The sequence below is a fragment of the Micrasema longulum genome, unplaced genomic scaffold, assembly GCF_059751315.1.
Source record: "Micrasema longulum isolate JH-2025_06_02 unplaced genomic scaffold, ASM5975131v1 h1tg000334l, whole genome shotgun sequence".
In the NCBI taxonomy this organism is placed as follows: domain Eukaryota; kingdom Metazoa; phylum Arthropoda; class Insecta; order Trichoptera; family Brachycentridae; genus Micrasema; species Micrasema longulum.
This window is the reverse complement of record NW_028277538.1, coordinates 977,811-999,622: the sequence shown is the minus strand read 5'-3', so window position 1 is coordinate 999,622 and position 21,812 is coordinate 977,811. Positions and strand designations below refer to the sequence as shown.

Sequence of the window (21,812 nt, the reverse complement as noted above, 5' to 3'; positions counted from 1 at the left end):
TAAAAAACTGAAATGTCCACCTCTACCACGAACCACGTATTTATTTTAAATGTTGGTAATACCAAATAGAAATTGAAACGACGCGTATTGTTGTTTATGATTTTTTTTTCCCCTTTCTCGCACACCTTGAAACCAATGGCTACCGTAAAATGGGGTGACATTTGAATCGAAAGGTGACTTTGATCAGCGGATGTATTGTTCATATTTATCTCTATAACTTCTGACTATTAATAAACCTCTGAAATTTTAAACTGTTTTTTTCTATTTGGTAATACGGAATACGCTTTAAATGTAATTGTTATTTTATTTTATTTTCAGTAAGATTCCAAGAAATTTGTAGTGGAATTGTAAGGCTGTTGTTTTTAGTTCTGTGGTAGACTTAAATGTTAATTTTTTAAATATTAATTTAATTTTGTGTAATTTGCATTGTCTTGACATTAATTTTATTTATATCACTGAGTGTACATAATTATGATTGTTTGCATATTTAATTTTTTATTTGACGAATAATAGGAAGTTTTTCAAAGTGAGCTGAAATTGATATTTTTTTTTGTACATCTTTGTTTTGCGAGCGACATGATTCGAACTTATTTTAAATGTGTTTTAGAAAACTATACAGTGGATAATAAAAAATTAAACATCCTTAAAAGCATTTTAGCCAGTTTTCCAGAACAGATCTTATCTTATTTTTAGTAAAATCGCGACCGAAGTCATTCACTCTAGCTTTCCTCTAGTAAAAGAGGATGTTTTTCACCCATCGTTGGAGATGTCGATCACAAATATTTTTGCTGCTCTTTTTACTAACACTGAACCAAGAAGAAGATTTCGTAAAGCCAACTATGACGTAATCAATGAGCAGTTAACAAATATAAACTGGACTCAACTTTTTGCTGGTTTAACTGTAAAAGATACATTGAGTTTTTCTACTGACATTTCTTGGTGGAACTGCATTTTAATTATAATAATAAAAATACTTTGTAGTTTTATTCCACTTTTATTTATAATTATTTTATAATTTTTTTACCAGTGACCGGGTTTCGTCGTGACCGACATCGTCACCAGTCACGACGAAACCCGGTCACTGGTAAAAAAAATGTAAAATAATTATAAATAAAAGTGGAATAAAACTATAAGTATTTTATTATTATAATGTAAAAGATACAGTTACTAGTTTTTATGATTTGCTTTGTAAAGTAATAAATACGCATATTCCTTTTGATACAAGAATCCAAAAGCAATTCTATCTCGTTTAGTTCAGTGATGCTCTGTCAAGGAAAAGAATAAGGCTCACTCGAAATGGAAAAATATGTTAATCCGCTTGATTATGACGAATTTGCATTGTTGCGTAAACGACAAAAGTTATTACAAGAAAATTGCTTCCAAAGGTACATTAGATCGTTGCAAGATAATGTAAAAAAGAATCCAAAACAGCTGTGGTCTTTTATAAAAGCTCGTCGTGGTTTGACCCAAATATTTTGAATATAAAGATACAAAATGTGAGGAAAGTCAGTCAATTTGTCTTGGATTCAATGACATTTTCAGTTCTGTTTTTAGCAAACCGCCGTATAACGTGACCAATCTCGACCCACCATACTGCAATGATGATGGAGTAATTAACAATATCCAAACTACGGAAAGTGAGGTCTGTTAACTTTTGTCCATGTTGGATGCTAACGGGGGTGCTGGTAGTGTTAGTGATGCCTCCATATTTTATTGTAAAATTCGCGAAATCACTATGTTCCCTTTTAAATCTGATATTTAATATTTTTCTCAAGCGGGGATATTTCCCTCTCAAATGGAAAGAAGCTCATATTCTACCTATTCATAAAAAAGGTTCTAAAGTTAAATTTATTAACTACAGAGGTGTTCCCATTCTTAATACGTTTAGTTAGGTATTCGAAATTTTTTTTATAAAGAATTTATCCCATTATAGTTAAAGGAATTCCTCCAAATCAGCACGGTTTTCTCAAAGGCAAATCAACCGAAGGATTCGAAAATAGATAGCGAAGAAGTAGCCAAAACAGTTAAGTCAAATATTAATGTGTGCGATCTAGGTATTGGTGTTAAGGAATTTCGAAAAGCTGCAAACCGAAAAGTAATAGTTAGCTGCGAAAACAATGAAGAAAAAGACTTACTGAAGAATGCCATTAACAGATCATCGAGCGGCGGACTTAAAGCGGAAGAAGCCGTTATCAGGAAGCCACTTGTTATTTTTAAATATGTGTTGAATGAAATTAAAGAAGAAGAACTTTTAATGTCACTTAAAAAACAAAACAAACAATTGAAAAATATCGGTGAAAAAGACATTAAAATTAAATACAGAAAACGGGTAAAAAACGAACACTTATGTCATATTGTGGCGGAAACTACGCCTACAATTTGGAAAGAGCTAATCTCCGCCGAAAAAGTGAATATCGGATACCAAAAAATAATTGTAAATGACGAGTCGCCACTGATCCGATGTACTAACTGCCTATTTTATGGACACACTAAACGTTTCTGTGACAGGAAACTGACATGCGCATATTGCACCGAGGAACACAAAATGCAAGACTGCAAGAAAAGGCAAAATACGGACACCTCGCCAAAATGTGTAAATTGTGCTGATGGTTCAAATGATCATTCGGCACTCAGTTTAGATTGCCCTGTAAGAAAACGAATGGATTATATAGCCAGAGCGAGGATACAATATTTTGATTGCTAAAATGGTAAACCTGGATTGTGATTATATTGATTATGAAACATATAATATAGATTATGAGCGAACTATCAATATCGACGAATGGATAAAAAGGGAAATAACAAGCGAGAAACTTGTTTGTTTACAATTAAACATACGGTCACTCACTAAACATTGGGATGAGCTGATTCTCACACTAAATACATCGCTCGAAAATATCGATATTTTAACAATATGTGAAACGGCAGTCAAAGACGAAAGACAATTAAAATTATACAAGATAGCGGGTTATAATATGTTTTATTACTGCCGAGAAAACAAATCAGGTGGTGGTATTGTACTTTTCATAAAAGATAATATCGGTTTTCAAGAGAAAAAAATCCAAAATATTGGGGAAGTGTGTGAATGTATATATGGAGTTTTATCATAAAAAGTGGTAAAGAAATTCATCTATTCTCAATCTACCGACCACCAAATAAAAGTAAGTTTATTTTTATCTGTGAAATAGAAAAACTACTCAGGACAATCGACGAGAAGGACTCTATTATATGGCTCGGAGACATCAATATAAACCTTTTGGAACAAAACAATGGTACCGTACAAAAATACGAAAACATGATGGCTTCATTTGGATTAATAAGATGTATTCTAGATTTGTATAATTGTATTTATGTGGAAAACTGATTTGGCTTTATTTTATGTTTTTTTTTTATAATGTTGTGTATATTTTTTGTATTGCAGTTGTTTTTCTGAATAAACAAAATAAAAAATAAATAAGAAGGTCAAAATCAATAAACAATTGAAAAAATCATTTAAAAAAACACATAAAACCATGGTGTATCAAAGCGACCCCACTCTGAAGGGTTGACTTTGATCACCAAGTTTTTATTATTTTCTCGCTCACACAACTTAATATTTTCTCATTTAAAAAATAAGAATTTTAATATTCCTTTTATGAATGTTTGAAGTTCAAATCTGATCGAAGTCACCCCATTCCACTTACTCTACTCGAATCATATTTTTTTACGTAAAAACTATCTCCACATTCGATGATGTCATACTTGGTGATGTCAAGAATTGCTTGTCTTTATTTTTATCCAAATGACTAGACTTTGATCCTTTATATCTCCCTTATTTCTAAGAACAGTACCGATTGTCTTGTGATTTTTTAAATAAATTTATTAGCTAATAAAAAAATTCATGATAGGTATCATATTTAACTGTATATATATATATATATATATATTATATCTATCTATATATGTAAAAGGCCATGTTCGTATGTCTATCATCGATAGACTATATCCAACCGAGCTATCCAACCGAGTCCTAAACCATCCCTTCATGTTCCAAAAGAAAATTTAAAAAAAAACTTTTTGGTAGCAATATAGTAAGTGAAATAATACAATGTTGTATATTGAGCCCGAGAAAATATAGGTCTTAAAGTTGCATTTGGACAGCTGTCAAAGTGATAACAATACCTGTTAAAAGTGCTCTAAGTTTTTTGTGTTTTTGCATATGTTTTTTGTGAAGTTTTTTGTAAAATTTGTGTTTTGGATCATTCTTTATTCTTTTCTACATTTACCTAGTTTATTACATTCACTAATTTTTATCTTAAATTTTAAAAATTGTAGTTTGTACTTTTTATAGTATTGTTTTGCAACAATAATCAAAATTTAACTATTTATAAAATTTATTTTCCTTAGCTATCAAATTTAATTAACAGATAAATTCCCATTTTAGAAATATGGAGAAAGGGGAGAAACCTCCTGATGCTCCAGATGGGGATAGTATATAGAAAAGGTTTTAGAGGAGAACAGTTGCAATTTAGGAAGTCCTATTTTGCAATCCACCAGAATGAGAGGCAAACGGCCTCTCAAGTCGGACTCTTTTGAGGAGGTCCTCCCGCCTGCAAAAGCAGTGAGTTTGACCCATAAAAAGAATTCGGAGGAAACTATCAACTACATTTATACTGATAAAGATGCGGGTCCATTTATTGTGCATATGCAAAAAGACGTTCAAAATTCTTCCTCGTCTATCAACTGTCTAGATGTAGGCAAATACCTATGTTCCGGACGCGTAGTATAAAATATGTAACTGTATAAAATATAATCAAATAACTAGCTAGAATCCCCGGTATATGTACGACTGAGTGCTAGGCTCCCAATAAAGATAAATTGTTTACTTTCGAGCCTGGCCTCAGTATTACCGGGGCAAAATATAGCCACAGAATATCTTAAATAAACTTAAAAATAAAATTGTAATCATCATGTTGCGCGCGTCGCGGCTGCCATCGAAATAGCCCGTACGGGCGCTAGGCGCCCGTATTTACGCCACCTGCGGCCGGCGGCATGTAGCGAGTGGTGGGGGTGAGCTACCCCCACCACTCCCAGGCAGCCGGAGCGGGTGCGACGGCTTACTCACGGGGCCCGACGCGCATCGCTTTATAATGCGTGTAATCTGTATCATTAAATCAGTTCCTAACTCTGAACAGTTCAGACGTGTTTCATTCCGTTCTCCGCCCTGTTCGCCCTCCTGCACTTCGCTCTTCGCTCCGCTATGCCAGCTGACTGCCTTCGACTCTCTACACCACTTGGACCGGGTGGAAAGTCCTTTTCAGGGCTATTGAGGTTGACTTGCGGTCGGCGCAGCTGTGCCCCTACCTTCCGGCTTTGTCTTTGACTCTGTCTGGGAGGGCGGCTTCTCGTTTACGCCGGGAAGCCTGACTGCGACAGACGCGGGTGACGAACCAGCGCACACACGTGGTAACGCGTACGTTACAACCTGCATTCCAACAATGTTCAAAATATTATTCCTCGAGGTGGAATAAAAACCATAGGTCGTAATAGGGTCTCAGTTGAATTCAATTCTTTTTCAGCGGCAAATTTATTTACTGAAAATCAACTTATTCTGAATAAAATGAATTATAAGGCATTTATACCTTTCCATATGGTTTCTCGGATGGGTCTAGTGAGGGGCATTCCTACTGAATGGTCCCACGATGATATTTTGGAGAATGTGGTTCTCTCTGATAAGTATCATCCTCGGACACACAGAGCCATACATGGGTCCCGACCCAAACTGTGGTTCTAACATTTCAAGGTCAAACACTCCCAATCAAAATCTTCTTCTTTTATTCCGCCATCAAGGCGGAACATTCCCGACGATGCAATGTTTCCAATGTTGTAGATTTGGTCACTCTAAACCGGTATGCAGATCTCAGCCTCGATGTTTTAAATGTGGATCCAGCCATTTAGGAGAGACATGTACCACTATGTTAGAAAATGCCATTTGTATTCATTGTTCCGGTAATCACTTTTCTACTAACCGCAGTTACCCTGAATTTATTCGCCAAAACATTATTAAAAAAACATGTCGGAGCTTAATTTTTCTTATTTCGAAGCCGCAAAACAAACATTTAACCAGGGAAATCCTATGCAGATAGTTTAAAAACCCCAAATAACCAATCTCTCCCCCACAACACTAGAAAATCTTCCTCCTTTAGAAAAACTGTTTATCGGAAATCTTCTCCTCGTGAAACTCCTCTGCTTAATATTTCCAAATCAACGATAAAAGAGTTAAACAATTTATCTTACCCATCTTCATCGAGCTCACCAAATGGCTGCGCTTTGCAAAAAGATTCTCCAAAAACAGAAGACCTCCCCAAAATACTATCCAACTTGATCTTGTTTATCACTGCAATCATTGTAAACCCTTCCCAATTACCGCCGCAAAAACTATTACCAACTTATCTCACCAACTTCAATATGGCTTACAACAATCCAACAGTAATTTTATCTAATAAAACTCTCTCCAACTCTGACTGCACCGCAAATCCATCTCACTCTATCATGGCGACCAAAGTACTATCAAAACTCAAAATTCTTCAATGGAATAGCCGTAGTGCTTTTTCTAAAGAATCAACCTTATTTCTCTGTTGAAAAACTACTCCATTGATATTGCTGCAATTTCTGAAACTTGGTTCAAATCTGGACTAACATTCTCAGTTCCAGGGTATAATTTCCTCCGTGATGACCGTCCCGACGCGCGACGGTAAGGGGGGTGCTACCCTTTTTATTAAAAATCACCTTCCATTCTCCAGGATACAGCTTCCGCACACTTCTAACTCCCAAATAGCAGCCACAAACATAAATGATGTTGCATATATTTCAGTGTATTGTCCTCCTAATTCTCCTTTTGATATATCGTTCTGGAACCCTATTATTTCATCTCTTCCTAAAGCCTTTTTATCCTTGAAGACTTCAACGCTCACTCTCCCAGTTGGGGTTCTACATTCACAAATCGGGCAGGTAACAATATATTAAGCTTTATGGATGAAAATAATCTATGTTCTGAATGATGGCTCCCCGACTAGAATGTCACCCCCCACTCAATATCTGAGCGCTATAGATCTTTCTATATGTTCTAGCAATACAGCATCTTCATTTTTGTGGACTATTTTAGATGATCCTCATTCCAGCGACCATTTTTCATATTTTCTATGTGCTAAAAACACCCAAGCGAAAGCCAAAAAACTTCTTCGCAGTAAGAAACGTCAAGGATGGTACACATTTTGTTCCTCATTAAGTCCAGATACCCCATTGACTTTAGTATGGGAAAATATAAAACGCTTCCGGTCCTCTTTTATTCAGCCCTCCCCGAAGCCATCTAGGTCAGATTGGTTAAAGGATTTCGTCAATAAGTTGGCTCCTCCCTATGTCCCCAATGAGGATGAAGTATCATTCTCAGAGGAAAACTTTCCGTCGATGTGTACATTTCCAAATAATTGGCTTGATGCTCCATTTAAACAGGAAGAGTTTAAGATAGTTCTCAAATCCGTCCGCAAATCTGCCCCGGGAAAAGATAAGATCCCATGTGTTTTTTTTCAAAATTTTCCAGATCAACTTCTGAAGCATGTTTTGGACTTCTATAATTTTATATTCTCCTCTGGCTCTATTCCTGTCTCTTGGAAGGAGCAAATTGTAATTCCAATACTTAAACAGGCGAAAGACCCAAATTTTGGTTCTAGCTATCGGCCAATCGCTTTATCTTCGTGCTTTTCGAAAATTCTGGAATACCTGATCAAGAACAGAATTGACTGGTATGTGGAGAGTAATCTACTCCTCCCGTCCATACAATTTGGGTTCAGAAAATCAAAATCTTGCCTGGATAATCTTAGTATCCTCACCTCAGACATTCATTATGCAATTAATAAACAACAATATCTGGCAGCTGCATTTTTGGACACTGTCGGGGCATACGATAGCGTCCTTATTCCTATTCTTAAAACTAAGTTGTCCCAAATAGGTATTCCTCCAAAACATAATCGTCTAATATTTAATACATTAAGGGAACGCACTATTTTTATTTCCAGTACAGAGCCAAATATCAGAAGGATTATTTGGAATGGTCTTCCCCAGGGCTCAGTCCTTAGTCCTTTACTCTTTAACATTTACTGCCAAGATCTTGAAAAGGTCATTCAACAATACGCATCCATCTTACAATATGCTGATGACGTTGTTCTATATATCTCTAAAAAAACCTGTGACAAGTGACATCTCAATCCTTAAACGATGCGCTCGATGCATTTAACCAGTGGCTTCGTAAAAATGGGCTCGATCTAGCCCCGGATAAAAGTAAGGTGATACTTTTTACTAGAAATCATAAAATACCCGGCTCCCAAATCTGCGTTGATTCAGTTCCTATTCCTTGTTCAAATCAAACAAAATTCCTCGGACTTATTCTTGACCGTAAACTGTCATGGAAGTCCCACATTGAATACATAGTAGCTAAATGCGAAAAAAATATAAACTCACTTCGAGCAGTATCAAGGGTATGGTAGGGTTCTCACCCTTCAATCATGAAACTTTTTTATTATAACTTCATTTGTAGTAGACTAGACTATGGCAGTTTCCTTTGGAACCCGCTTCCTAAATATTTATTTCTTAAACTAGAAAGAGTCCAGTCTAAATATGCCTACGGCTGAATATTGGAGCGATGAAATCATCCCCAATAAATGCTCTCCAAGTAGAAACTGTAGATATGCCACTTAATATCCGAAGACAACGCCTCTCATAAAAAGTTTATCTAAACTAAATTCTCCGTGTGAAACAAATGGGTGCTGGAACAAAAAACCTATGCCTCCCCTTTATAAAAGTTTATTTTACCTCACAAACTTCAATTTCCCGATACAAAAACACAATAATATCCCATATTTTCATTCTCCCTACGAGGCGATAGTGCATAATCCATGCTGTATAGAAAATGTCGGTCTAGACAAATCAACAAGCTATCCTACAGACGTAATCAAATCACTGTTTAGTTCTCTATTACAATCTAAGTGGCCAAACCACTTGTACATATATACGGATGGATCCAAGATACAACTCAATGATTTCAGCACAGCAGCTGTATTAATCCCGGAATATTCTATCGAGTTGACATTCAAACTACCTCGTCCCTCCTCTGTATTCACAGCAGAATGTCTAGCTATAAGAGAAGCCCTTTATTACTCTCTATCGCTATCCGATCCCAGTATAATTATTTTCACAGATTCTTTGAGCGCAGTTCATTCCATATCTAACAACCTGTCCAAATCTCATCAAAGCGAACTGTTATGTTCTATTAGATCTATTTTATGGGGACTGAGAGACCCCAATGAGACGTGAATGTAGCTTGGATTCCAGCCCACTCGGGTATCAGGGGAAACAAGAGAGTCAACGAACTGGCACGAGATGCTTTGACAAGCGGTTTACCTCCTTCCTTCTTCCATTCGCAGATTTCAGACTTGTCCCTTCTATTCATGAAACAGGCTAGACATCATTGGGATGTCCAATGGACTGAAAGCAGCAAAACTAAGGGTTCCTTCAATAGAAGCTTGCAAAATCATATCCCTTCTCTACCCTGGTTTCAGTCTGCAAAATTGTTTAAAAGATTGGTATCCAACATTTGCAGGTTAAGAATTGGACACTGCTGCGCTAACAGTCACTTGTTTAAAATTGACGTAGTTCAAAGTCCATGGTGTGAGTGTGGCCAAGACTTGGAAACGCCTGGCCACATACTTTTTGGCTGCCCAATAACAGAAGGACATAAGAATTATTTAAAACTTACAAACATAAATTTTCCCATAAATGTCGCTTCTCTCCTATCCTCACTTACCCCCGAAGTGATTCATCACATAGGAAGATTTCTGAGTGAGAATGGTCTGAACTTTTAGGAGGCTTCTATTTAATTTTTTTATTTATCCTTTTGTACATAATGTTAATAGTACATTAAAAACCCCAGTCTACATCAAATCATCTACGTGGATGACAGAAATCGTCCTTCATAGGATGAATTGCCAAAAAAAATTTTTTAAAGTTGCATTTAACATTTTGATTCTATCACGCAGATTGATTAAAAAATTAAATTTTACATGTTCATTCTAAACTTCAGGACACTATGGCTTACCGTTAAAAAGTTTGATTCTTCAGCGATGTAGGCCAAGAATAGTTTGGTTCAGAAATACCACCGTTGACCTAGAAATTGTATCTAAAACGACATGTTAAAATTTTGCAACTCCACGACTTACCGTTCAAATGTTCGAGTTTGTACCGAGTAGAGTCAAAGAAATTGACAAAAAAAAAAGCGCGCTTGATCTAGAAATGGCATTTTATATGTCGATTCTAAATTTCAATATTTATCAATCAAAATAGATGTTTTGAAATCAAAATTGTTTTATTCTATCTACAATATCGTTACATTAATACTCGGTGGATTGGTTTGGTTCAGCCCCAAAGTTCCATGTGACAATATATACAAACTTGTAGCAAAGTATCAACATCAAATGATTTTTTAAAAAATGATCAAATACCTATTGCAATGTCAAAGTATAACAGTAGATTGCATTTGGAAATGGGTGGTGCAAGAAAGTCAGATTGCAGCAAACTTAATTCAGGAAACACACCACCTTTAGAGGAATACTGCACTGCACTGCAAGTGGAGACATCTTCCTCATTGCAGCGTGTTTCCAGTCGAGTTATCTATAAGTGGGAAAAAATCATTGAGAAATTTAACGCGAAAAAAACAAAAATATATTGAAAATAACTTTTATTTTAATTTAAAAATAGACCTTAAGAAGCTTAAACTGTAAGAATTTCACACCTCGGGTGCCCACAGCTTAAATGTCCTATCGTAGGAACAAGTGGCTATAAAGCTATCATCGGGAGCCACATCCAGTCCCATAATGCGAGAGTCGTGCCCCCTGAGAGTGGCCAGCGGCTGCCAGGAGCCCTCAGCCCACAGACGCAGGGCGGCGTCATAGCCGGCCGTGGCCAGGTACAGCCCCGCGCCCGGCTGCCAGCGCACGGCGCTCAGAAGGGACGCGTGCGCGGGCAGCGCGCGCAGGGCGCGACGGGCGCGCACGTCCCACACGCGCGCCGTGTGGTCCGCCGCGCCCGTGGCCAGGCGCGCGCCACCCGGCGCCCACGCCACCGCGTGGAGCGCGCGCACATGCCCCTCCAGAAACATGACGCAGCGCCCCGTGCGCAGGTCCCACACGCGGCCGAAGGCGTCCAGCCCGGCGGTGGCCGCCAGCGCGCCGTCCGCCTGGAAGGCCAACGCGTGCGGCGCCCGCGCGTGCCCCTCCTGGTGCAGCAGCTCGCGCCCAACCTCCACGTCCCACAGGCGCCAGGAGCCGTCGCGGCAACACGTGCCCAGGAAGCGTCCCGACGGGTGGAACGCCACGCGCGACACGCGGTACGGCTTGTGCCCCGACAACTCCGCCAGTGGCTCCTTGCTGAAAACAAGAATCGGTGACAACGCTGTACGTATTGCACTCCGCAAGTCTAAATGCAGAGATTTTGAGATCTGCAATTTTTTAGCACAAATCAATATAAAACTATTATACTTAATTCAACATAATCATTCTCAAAACACTAAATATGACACGACAGGTTATAAAATGGTTTGGATCGTATTTACGAGCTAGACAACAATGCATTAAGACACCCGATCACCGATCATCAATCGGAATGGGTTGATATTGTCGCCGGAGTACCTCAAGGTGGAGTTTTATCACCATCACTATTTTCCCTGTTTATCAATCCGATAGCAGAATGTCTCAATTATCTCTATGCAGATGATTTACAACTATACCTTCATTGCAGACCTGAAAGAACCAGTGAAGCAATATAATCAATGTCTAATACACTGAATAGCGTGTCAACGTGGACAAAAGAATATGGTTTACTTATAAACCCATCTAAAACACAAATTATGTTTGCTTAGTAAGTGAGAAGTATCTTCTCTTAATCCTCTTAATGTCAATGGTACCAATATCCAATACAGGAAATCAATAAAAAATCTAGGAGTACTAATGGATGAAGATCTATGCTGGCGAGCTCGTACTAATACTAATGAATTTAGCCGCAAAATGTTTTTCAGTCTACACTCACTTAGAAGGTTGCAAAAATTATTACCTTGTACAAGCATTACTTCTGCCCATTCTAGATTACGCTGATGTTTCCACGACTGATTTAAGCTGTGAGCAACTCGATAAACTTGAATGACTTCAGAATACATGCATGAGGTTTATTTTTGGTATTAGGCAATGTGACTTCATTTCTGATTATCGTAGGCAACTGAAATGACTCAAAATTAGACAGCGGAGACACTATCACTCCCTCTCACTTCTGTTCACTGTACTTCATAGTCCTAACTCCTAATGCTCCTGTATACCTTCGTCAACGCTTATCAGTTCATGGTTTACCTCTTTGTTCTAATTCTCAAAGCACCCTCTTAATACCCATTATATAATAATTTCTTCTCTAACTCATATAGTGTCCATGCCGATTGACTGTAGAATCATCTCCCATCCACTAGTAAAGATGTTAATACAGTATCTCTGTTTAAATCACGTCTGAAGAAACATCTCCTTTCTCCTCCTTAATCTCTCCTCCTTTCCTCTTTATTCCTTTTTTCCCATTGAGTAATAGTATAAATTTAAAGTCATTTATATACAAATACAATTATTTATATTTTTGTTTTAACTTTTTTTTTGTTCTACAACAGGCCAGGAGGCCCAATTACAGAAAAAATAAAAATCACATTTGATTTTTATGTTCTCACCGGGAATCGAACCTGGAACCTTACCTGTGTGAGTAATGCATTTTAACCACTACACCACGAAGGTCGCCGATAGCACCCTCGATGGGGGGGTGCAATATGTGACATCACGAAGATACATTTCTACCAAGAGACTCTACCTGGCGAAATTCCAGAGCTTGACGCTGCCATCGTTTCCGCACGATGCCATGGAGAGCTGGCGAGCTTCAGAGTCAAGACCGAAGGCGTCCGGGAGGACGGCGGCGGGATGGAACACGGCATCCCCGGCTGGCCCGGTATGTCCCTGGAGATCCTGCAGTAGTTCGCAGTTAGGGACCGACCAGACTTTACATTCTCCAGACCTAAATGTGAATTTTCAGTTTTATAAAGATTTCATTTATAAAAGTAACATCAAATAAATAAATAAAATTAATATGTTTAATATTTATTTATTAAACAATTGTCATCAGCATTACTTTACGGGTTGTTCAACCTATTACATAATGCAGACTGTGAAGGTATAGTAACATGACGAATAAAAATTAGTGAATATAAGTCAGATTGGCGCTAAATTGGCGATATGTACAAAAAAATAAATATGCTAATAAACAAGCGAGCGAATAGTCCTATTGATGGGTGAATTCTGACTTGCATTTGTGCGGCTTTTGGGTGCGTAAAATTGTGCATAGTTTTGGAAACATACAAACTGATTTCATTCTGTATATTTGGATTATACAATGTGTCCCGGGCTCGAGTGACCGGCCATTGTCATATCCTTTTCAGACCCGGTCAACAAGATCGTGCGGGTCGACAAAAAATTTTTAATCTCGAAAACCCTTTAAAATTTTCGCCAAATGCCAGCTGATATTTACCGTGCGAGTCCACAGCAATACTCTAAAAGCATTAAATTCAAAAATATATCGCTAGAGGCGTCAGTGTCAGCTGTCAAAATGTCACATAAGTATTATATAAAAAATATAAACATTCATTATTTAAGTAACTTGCGATGTAATTAGTGTAGTTAACATATGCGTTTAAGTGCTTTTGTGGCAGTTATTTACAATAGCATTTACATCAGCACGAGCGTGCGGGCTGGGACGTACCAATGACATTACAACATTTGTAGAGTAATGACATATTTTGATGTTTTCTATGTGCATTAGTAGTTTTTTATGAATTCCGTACAACTAATTATTTTGCTTTAATGCTTTACATAAATTTATGTTTAAATTATTTATAATAATAATTAATATTTTCATTAGATGCTGTTAATGAAGTAGCACCAGATGAGAAAGGATTCGACGATTTTGTTCTGAATGCGATTAGAGACGGAAACATTTCAGAGATGAACTGGTCAAGTGAAGAAAATGAGGACGATAAATTTGTTGAAAATATCCTTAGTCTATTAGCAGATAGGACAAAATAGCAAAAAAGCTGTCTCTTTTTTGATAGGTGTTTCACAACTCTCTCTCTCCTGAAATGATTAACTACTTTTGGCATTCCCGAAACTGGCACAATCACGGTTAACCGCCTAAGAGGTATAAAACTAAAAGCGGACAAGCTTGAGCAATAGGGAGGTTTCCAGCAACTTGATTGTGACGATAATGTTTGCATCAAATGGCGAGACACAAAATCTGTTGTGATGGCCTCAAACTGTACTGGAGTTAGACCTGTTTCAACAGTCAAGAGGTGGCACAAGCCATCCAAGGCACGTGTAAACATACAGGCTCCACAAGTGATAAAAACCAACTAATGGGGAGTGTGGATATAAGTGACCAGCAAATTGAGTATTATCGTACTTGTATATAATCAAAAAAATGGACGCTGAAGACCATCGTACACTTTTTAGGACCTAGTTTTGGTAAATTTCTGGATGTTGTACCGTCGAGACACTCGAAGAAAGAAAATAAAAAAATCCTTAGATTTATCGGCTTTCTGTTTGGAAGTTGGAGAAGTTCTAACGAAAACCCCAGAACGAAAGCGCGGGCTCATGAGATGAGTGAAGATAATGAGAATGATGAGAATATCGCATTTTATCATCATAAAATTTATCCACCTGTTAATCTGCCTATTCCGGATCTAAGGTATGATATGATGGCTATGATCACTTGGCAGTGTTTGACGATAAAATAACTTTCCCAAGAATTTGTCGTTGGAAAACTATAAAAACAGAAATAAAGCGTGAAGAGTGCAAAACATGCCTTTGCCTTTTACGTAAAATAAGCGCTGCTTTAAAATGTTTCACACAATGAACAAATCATTTTTCTTTTTATTCTATATTTTAAAATAAAATGTTTGATTTCTATATTGAGTCCATCAAATGCTTGAAGATGGACATGTCAAAAGTAGGAATAATCGGCGTGCGTGCATGAGAAGATGTATGAATGTAGAGGAAGCGAGGTCTGTATGCACAGATAGTGATATGGCGTTCTATCCTCTCTGCCTACCCCTACGGAAAAACGGAGTGATGGTTTGTTTGTTTATTTTTCACTAAGCAGTTGGTTTTATTTTTATTTTTTTTAAGACTAATACCCGTATGCAGAGACAAAACTTAAGGTGGGGAAAGTACATTCTATTGTTTTCACCTTCGGGTTATTTTCCGCGTTTGAGATTAGAATGTACTTTCCTCACCTTAAGTTTTGTCTCTGCATACGGGTATAAGATAATGTAAGATTACTTTTTTTGTATAAACATAGCCCTGATCAGCACGATCGTGAGAGTGGGTTTTCTCGGAAACTGGATTTTCCGGATTTTAAAAATATTATTTTTTATCTCAGTAATGTCTAACTATCATATAAAAGACAAAATTTCTTGGCAAAATTTAAATTTCAACTTCAGGTCTGAAAGGGATATAAAAATAAATCTACATAATAATAACATTAATAACATAATAACTTTACGGAAGAGCCAAATAAAGATTTTTTGTTTTTTTTTTAATTAATAAAAAAATCTCATACGTATGTATTATTTAGTGGGGATTCCTACATAATTATAAAAAAAAATTGAAAACACGAGATTCTTCATTAAATAAAAATATAAAATTTATTTATTTTAAATATGGCTCTTCTGTAAATTTGCTATATATGTCACTTGGTAAATCTTCCCTTTTCCAGCGTCGATATAAAAAAAATTATTCAATTACAATTAAATGAGATTTTTTTATTGCCAAAATTTACTGAAATCTAAAGATTTCTTAAAAGAGTCTAAGAGCTATACATGATTTATTTTTATGAATAACTTTTTACTTTCATTTATTCATTCATTTCATTCATTTATTTATTCAGATATTTAGAACATTACAGAAAAAAGACCCAATTCATTCTAAATACAATAATAGATCACAAATTACAGTAGATAGTTATGTTATTAAAATAATATAACAAAATGTAAAAAGAAAAATTAAAAGTTAGAAAGTGCTTTCCTAAGGGAAGGCCCACTGTCGTGAAATATGTCGACATCCGAGGCGATGCGATTAAATAGCAAGATTTCTCTACCAACCGGCATCACCATTGGCAGGTTTGTTCTGCATCGTGGTAGGTAAAACAATCGATGCTGTCTTTGTCGAAGATAGTTATCAGGTACGAACAGACCTACATCCATCAGAATTTCTGAGTTATGTATGCGACCACCGATCACCTAGAAAAAGTGAACACCCAAATGAACGTCCCTCCTCCTCCATAATGACTGATAGCCTAGCATCCCTAGTAAAAAGTCGGTTAGGAAGAGTCAATGATGATATCCACACTCTTTTAGGTACAGATAGCGCAGAAATTTTTTCTGCACTCTCTCCACCATCAAAGAGTATCGAGTCTCATGTGGCGACCAAATAATGGAACTAAACTCCAAACGACTTTTTACCAAGGAATTATACAATATCCTCATAATCTGAGTGTTAGAAAAGATCTTGGCATTTCTAAGAACAAAACCAACCATTTTGATGGAGTCATTACATAGATTAACTATATGAAGATTAAAAGATAACTGAGCATCAAACAACATCCCGAGATTTCTGGACGTTGAAGCCCTTTCAAGCCTCACTCTGTCCATGAGATAACGATAGTATATTGTTTTGGATGCTCTTGTGTATGCCATTACAAAACATTGAAGAATAATTTGTTTTGTTTACTCCATTGAATTATATTTTGAATGTCACACTGAAGTTTAATACAATCTAAAGAAGTCAGTATTTCACAAAAAAATTTTAGGTCGTCAGCGAATAAGAGAAAATTACAAAATTTTATGACTTTACCAATATCATTTATAAAGATTATAAATAACATTGGTCCCAAATTGGATCCTTTAGGAACTCCTGAAGAAGTATCAAATGTTTCAGATTGATACAGTCCATATGACACATATTGCTTACGATCTGTAAGATAATTTGTGAATAGCTTCAGAAGAATGTCACTAAAGCCAATCCTCTGAAGTTTCAGAAGCAAAAGTTGGTGATCTACCTTATCAAACGATTTGGAAAAATCATTGTACGAACAGTCTACTTGAGCACCTTTGTCGAGTGACTAAGTGACAAAATTCGTAAACACCATCAAATTTGTATTGGTTGAACGCCCAGACCGAAATCCATGTTGTTCGTTTGATATGAGTAAGAAATAAGAGATAGCACCCCCCCCCCCCCTCCATCCCTTTTTTGAGTTTTTTGTTGATATTTTTCGCCCGGCCACTTGAGCCCAGGACACATAGTATATTCTTTAACCCTTTAGCTGCTTAGCAGTTTTTCGAGAATCTATTTGAAAATGCTATAATTTATATTCATTTTGAAATTGTAAGGAATATGTTGTTTTCCAAACACACTACTGTTTTTAAAATTTATAACTAATTGTAAGAAAAATCTTTATTTTTTAGTTATCGCTATTTCTCATACAATGGAATAAGCAAGATATACAAGCCAAAATTTTGTCATGCAGTGGTTGTAAACCCTTTCCTACTTGTAATTGAAAATATATATTTTTTTAAATGATTCTCGCACAGTGAGGCGCATTATTTTGAGCTAATTTTTTTAATCCACTTTATTGTGTTCGTTTTTTGTTGATTATTAATTTAAACATTGAACATCAATAAAAATCCTAGAACCTTAATTGCAAATTCAACTTTACAAACGATAACGAAAGTTTCCTGACCATTAGCATTCTATTTTTCTTTTTTTCGTAGTTAGTTATAAATCCATTAACTGTTGAAAACATTTTTGTTTGTAAAAGTTTTTTTTTTTTTAACTATGGAGATAAACCAACCACAACTTTTTTGACATGTAAAAAACTATAATAGGACCTGTAATTATTTTGGTTTATTGGTTAATATGTTTTTTTGCAATGGCTGTTATACTCGTATGCAGAGACAAAACTTAAGGTGAGGAAAGTACATTCTAATTTCAAACGCAGAGAATAACCCGAAGGTGAAGACAGTAGAATGTACTTTCCTCACCTTAAGGTTTGTCTCTGCATACGGGTATTATTGTGGAAGCATGTGCAGTGTACACTACTTCACGAGGTAAATTAATTTATTTTATTTTATTTATTTAATAAATTAATAGTTCCACTTCAAAAAGCAGTAACTGGCTAAATCAAGTCAATTATGTATTTTTTTTTTTTGATTGAGTCATAATAAATGCTGTATTATATAAATCTTCATTCCGATACAATAAATTATATTAGTCTCAGTTTCATAACATCAACTGTGTTAAAGAAAAACAACAATTTGTTACGATGGCTGAAGAAGTCTAGAATTAATCATATTAGATTGAATTATACATAAAGGCACTGTTACCAGGAGGCCGTGAGAAGCATCCGCGAGTCGGAGCTGAACTGGCAGGAGGCAAGCGGGCGCCGGCCTCCGAGCTGGGAGGCGGCAGGGGCCAGCGCGGGGGCGCGGCGTGCCACGTCCTGGCGAGCGGCGCGGCGCGCGGCAGGGGCACGCGCGCGCAGCTCGGCGAGGCGCGCCGCAGCCCGCGGCAGGCTGTAGCGCGCCAGCCACAGGCGCGCGGCGCGCAGCCCGCTGGGGCCCTCGTGGTACCAAGTGCCCTCCTGCCCGCGCTCCTGCTGCAGCCGCGCCTCCTCCTCCTCCATGCGCTTGTGGATGGCGTCTTCCCCCAAGCTGCATTTATATACATCATTAGCAGAGTGAATCGAGGCGAGAAGACAATACAATAGACAGGACCGTATTGTCTTGTCCCAGTTTCGTGAATAGTTTAGACCGTGCAGGACAGAACAATGGTCTGCAGAACGCTGCAAAATAATTCGCTAATTCACAGAAGACCTTATTTGATTAAAATAAAACAACATTTTTGAAAACTATTTTGATCATAATGAATAACAACAAATTTGGTGTTCTAAATACATATGGGAGTTGTCTGAAATGTTTCCGACATAATAATGAATCAAGTCATATTCAAATTTATTTCATCAGAGAGGGAAAACATTTTTGAGAATTTAAATATGAACAACTCCCTAGGGAGGAAATCCAGCCAGTCTGCAAGCATTTGGACATACTCAAACATTATTCAAATTTGATTATTATTTTTCTACATAGTCTCCTTATACATCTATACACTTCTCCCAGCGATGCTCCCATCGTAGTTAGCGTTTTTCCCTGTAAAATAGACTAAGGTGATGGCCTCCTCATTAGATGAGAATCTCTGTCCTCCGAGGGCTTTTAGCTTAGGGAACAAAAAAAATCGCTCAGGGCTAGATCTGTTGAGTAAGGGGGCGGTCAAGCAGTTCAAACCGTAATCGGTCAGGGCTAGATCTGTTGAGTAAGGAGGGCGGTCGAGCAGTTCAAACCGTAATTTGTGGATTTTTGCCATAACAAGCACTGGGGTGGGAGAAGGTGAATTGTCTTACTAAACATTTTTTTTTCTTTTTCTAATGTGGGCGTTTTTCTGTGATTTCTGTCTTCAACTTATCAATCAATGATGCGTAGTATGCTCCCGTAATAGTCTTGCCATCGAAGCCCTGCAATCGCAGTTTCGCACACGTGTGGTGCTCATCCTGACTTATCGAGAAGGAGGTTGGTGGTATTTGTTTGAAATACCTAATAAAATTGAAAATCCCCGCATGTGAGATAAGGTCTGTAATTCATTTCCTTAATGCGAAGAACCAGTCCACATTTATCATCGGATCTGCGAAGTGCATGGAAAACATTGCGTGATTCAATGATAAGGAGACGGGTGACACGGTTCAATGAAGGCTGTGGTAATGTGCACTACGATGTGGGTGTCCATTTTAATGAAGTCTAAAAGGAAATACAAAAGCTTGTGCCGCACTATGACAAGTGCCCAAAAATTGTGGGAGTTATGTAAAAAATAGTTTAAGGTCTAAAGACTTTTTAACAATATTTTTTTGCTGAATATAAACTCGTTTTCTTTAACCTGTCAAACGCAACCTACTACCTGGATATACCTCGTGTGTTAACGAAATAGTAAAGATAAACTTACAAAGATAGCAGATCCCGGAGTCTAGCGCGTCGCTCCGCAGGTCCCTCCCCGAAAAGGCACACGGGTTCGGCCAGCTGCCGCAGCGCGCGCCGCACCTCGCCGTCGTCCGTCGACACGTTGAGCTGCCGCGCCTTGCGTCGCCGCTCAAACTCCTCCAGCAGCGCTTGCTTGTCTTTGGACACCTCCTCCTCTAGCTCCATGTACTCTGAATAAGATGTTGTTATTATGATTGAGGATTCTACCGAGCCTAACTGGGCGCTTTCACTTATCATCATATTTTTCCAAACGTGGTTTATTTAGTAACAAACAAAAAATAAGAAAAACGAAAAACTTCTTTTTAAAGAGAACATTGCATATTTGAAAATTTGAAAGATCTGGTAGAGCCACAGAGTAATAAGGCGCCACAGCTGTAGAGCCGCCCATTCGGACAAAAATCATTCTAGACTTATCAATAACGAAGTTAGCTATAGTTTACAGTTAAAAAAATCGGCCGCAGTTACTCAAGTCGAGAATTGCAAGCGCAAACCGAAACCGCCATTACACATTTGTTGTTAAAACAAAAACCAAACCAAAAATTTGTGACATTTTTGTTCTATGAAATAGAGCAAAATGCAGTCTCTACAGCTGTGATGCCTTATTACTCTTGAGGGTAGAGCGGAGTTCGAACCTCAGACCTCTGATTCGTGAGTCCGCAACACTACTGTGGGACCACAAGTTATCATCATACTTAGCCCTCTCGTGTCCAATGGTGAACTCTCAGGTCTCAGTGTTCGGTGCATTTACTCCTTTAATTCAAGATGTCTCAGGTTCGATTTCCTACATGGTTGACATCAAATATTTCTTTAAAAATATGATATTACACCGCAATATTTTATATTCGTATCAATTAAGTAGCAAGGTAATGCTTACGTTACTATGATCTTAATCATCTTTGCAGTGCGCTTCAGATACAGACTATTCGGTGCAGATAAAGGAATGTAACTGTAAACAGTTCGCTGGCAATGTCTGCTTCTAATTCGGCCAGAGAAGACTCACCGTTGGAGACGTGGACCTCCCCTCCCTCGCGCCCCTCACGCACACCGTCCTCCCGCACGGCCGCCGCGATGGCCGCCAGCCGCGCGCGCTCCTGCTCCTCGAGGGAGCCATAGTGCACAGTTTTCGTCTTTTTGGTGAAAGTTACTTCTTCATCGTCTGACATTGTGAACTATGCGATACCTATAACGAGTTAATTCATTTTATATTATTTTACATGTAAACGCATCATTTTAATATTTAAGTACAATATTTTCACGTGTACTTTGATTTAGAGGTCTCTGAATGAAACAAAACTCAATTTTTCACATAAAAAGATTATTTAGGTTGTACTGGAATATTTATGTTTACAACTAAATGTAGTAAATTATAAACATATTACAGCTAAATAAATAAAATAAAACAACAAAAAAACATTATTAAATTTGACTTACTTCAATTTTCTCTAAACATTACACTATTCTAGCCACATTCTAACCAACAAAATTAAAAACAACAAATAACTACCACAAACTAACCGTAAACTGTCAAATAGCTGTCAGGTGTCAGCATTAGTTTAGCTTATGGTCTAAA

General features: G+C 37.5%; 1 protein-coding gene across 1 annotated transcript; it reads right to left on the bottom strand.

Annotated features, from left to right (window-relative positions):
* Positions 1-10,755: 10,755 nt before the first annotated feature.
* On the bottom strand, positions 10,756-21,806 carry U4-U6-60K (U4-U6 small nuclear riboprotein factor 60K). The gene is made up of 6 exons (XM_088225200.1): positions 21,674-21,806; positions 21,243-21,422; positions 20,208-20,412; positions 18,542-18,868; positions 12,925-13,125; positions 10,756-11,456 (listed from the first exon to the last, which is right to left on the bottom strand). Exons 2-6 carry the CDS (start codon positions 21,403-21,405, stop codon positions 10,817-10,819), a joined length of 1,536 nt encoding a protein of 511 aa, XP_088081326.1. The 5' UTR covers positions 21,406-21,422; positions 21,674-21,806; the 3' UTR covers positions 10,756-10,816.
* Between the last annotated feature and the right edge of the window lie 6 nt (positions 21,807-21,812).

Coding starts and splice junctions, on each gene's coding strand:
- U4-U6-60K (XM_088225200.1), bottom strand. CDS start 21,405: ATGTCAGACGATGAAGAAGTAACTTTCACCAAAAAGACGAAAACTGTG. Junction 13,126..18,541: donor ATGCTTCTCACGGCCTCCTG/GTAACAGTGCCT, acceptor ATTCACATTTAG/GTCTGGAGAATGTAAAGTCT. Junction 11,457..12,924: donor AAGCTCTGGAATTTCGCCAG/GTAGAGTCTCTT, acceptor TCTTGTTTTCAG/CAAGGAGCCACTGGCGGAGT.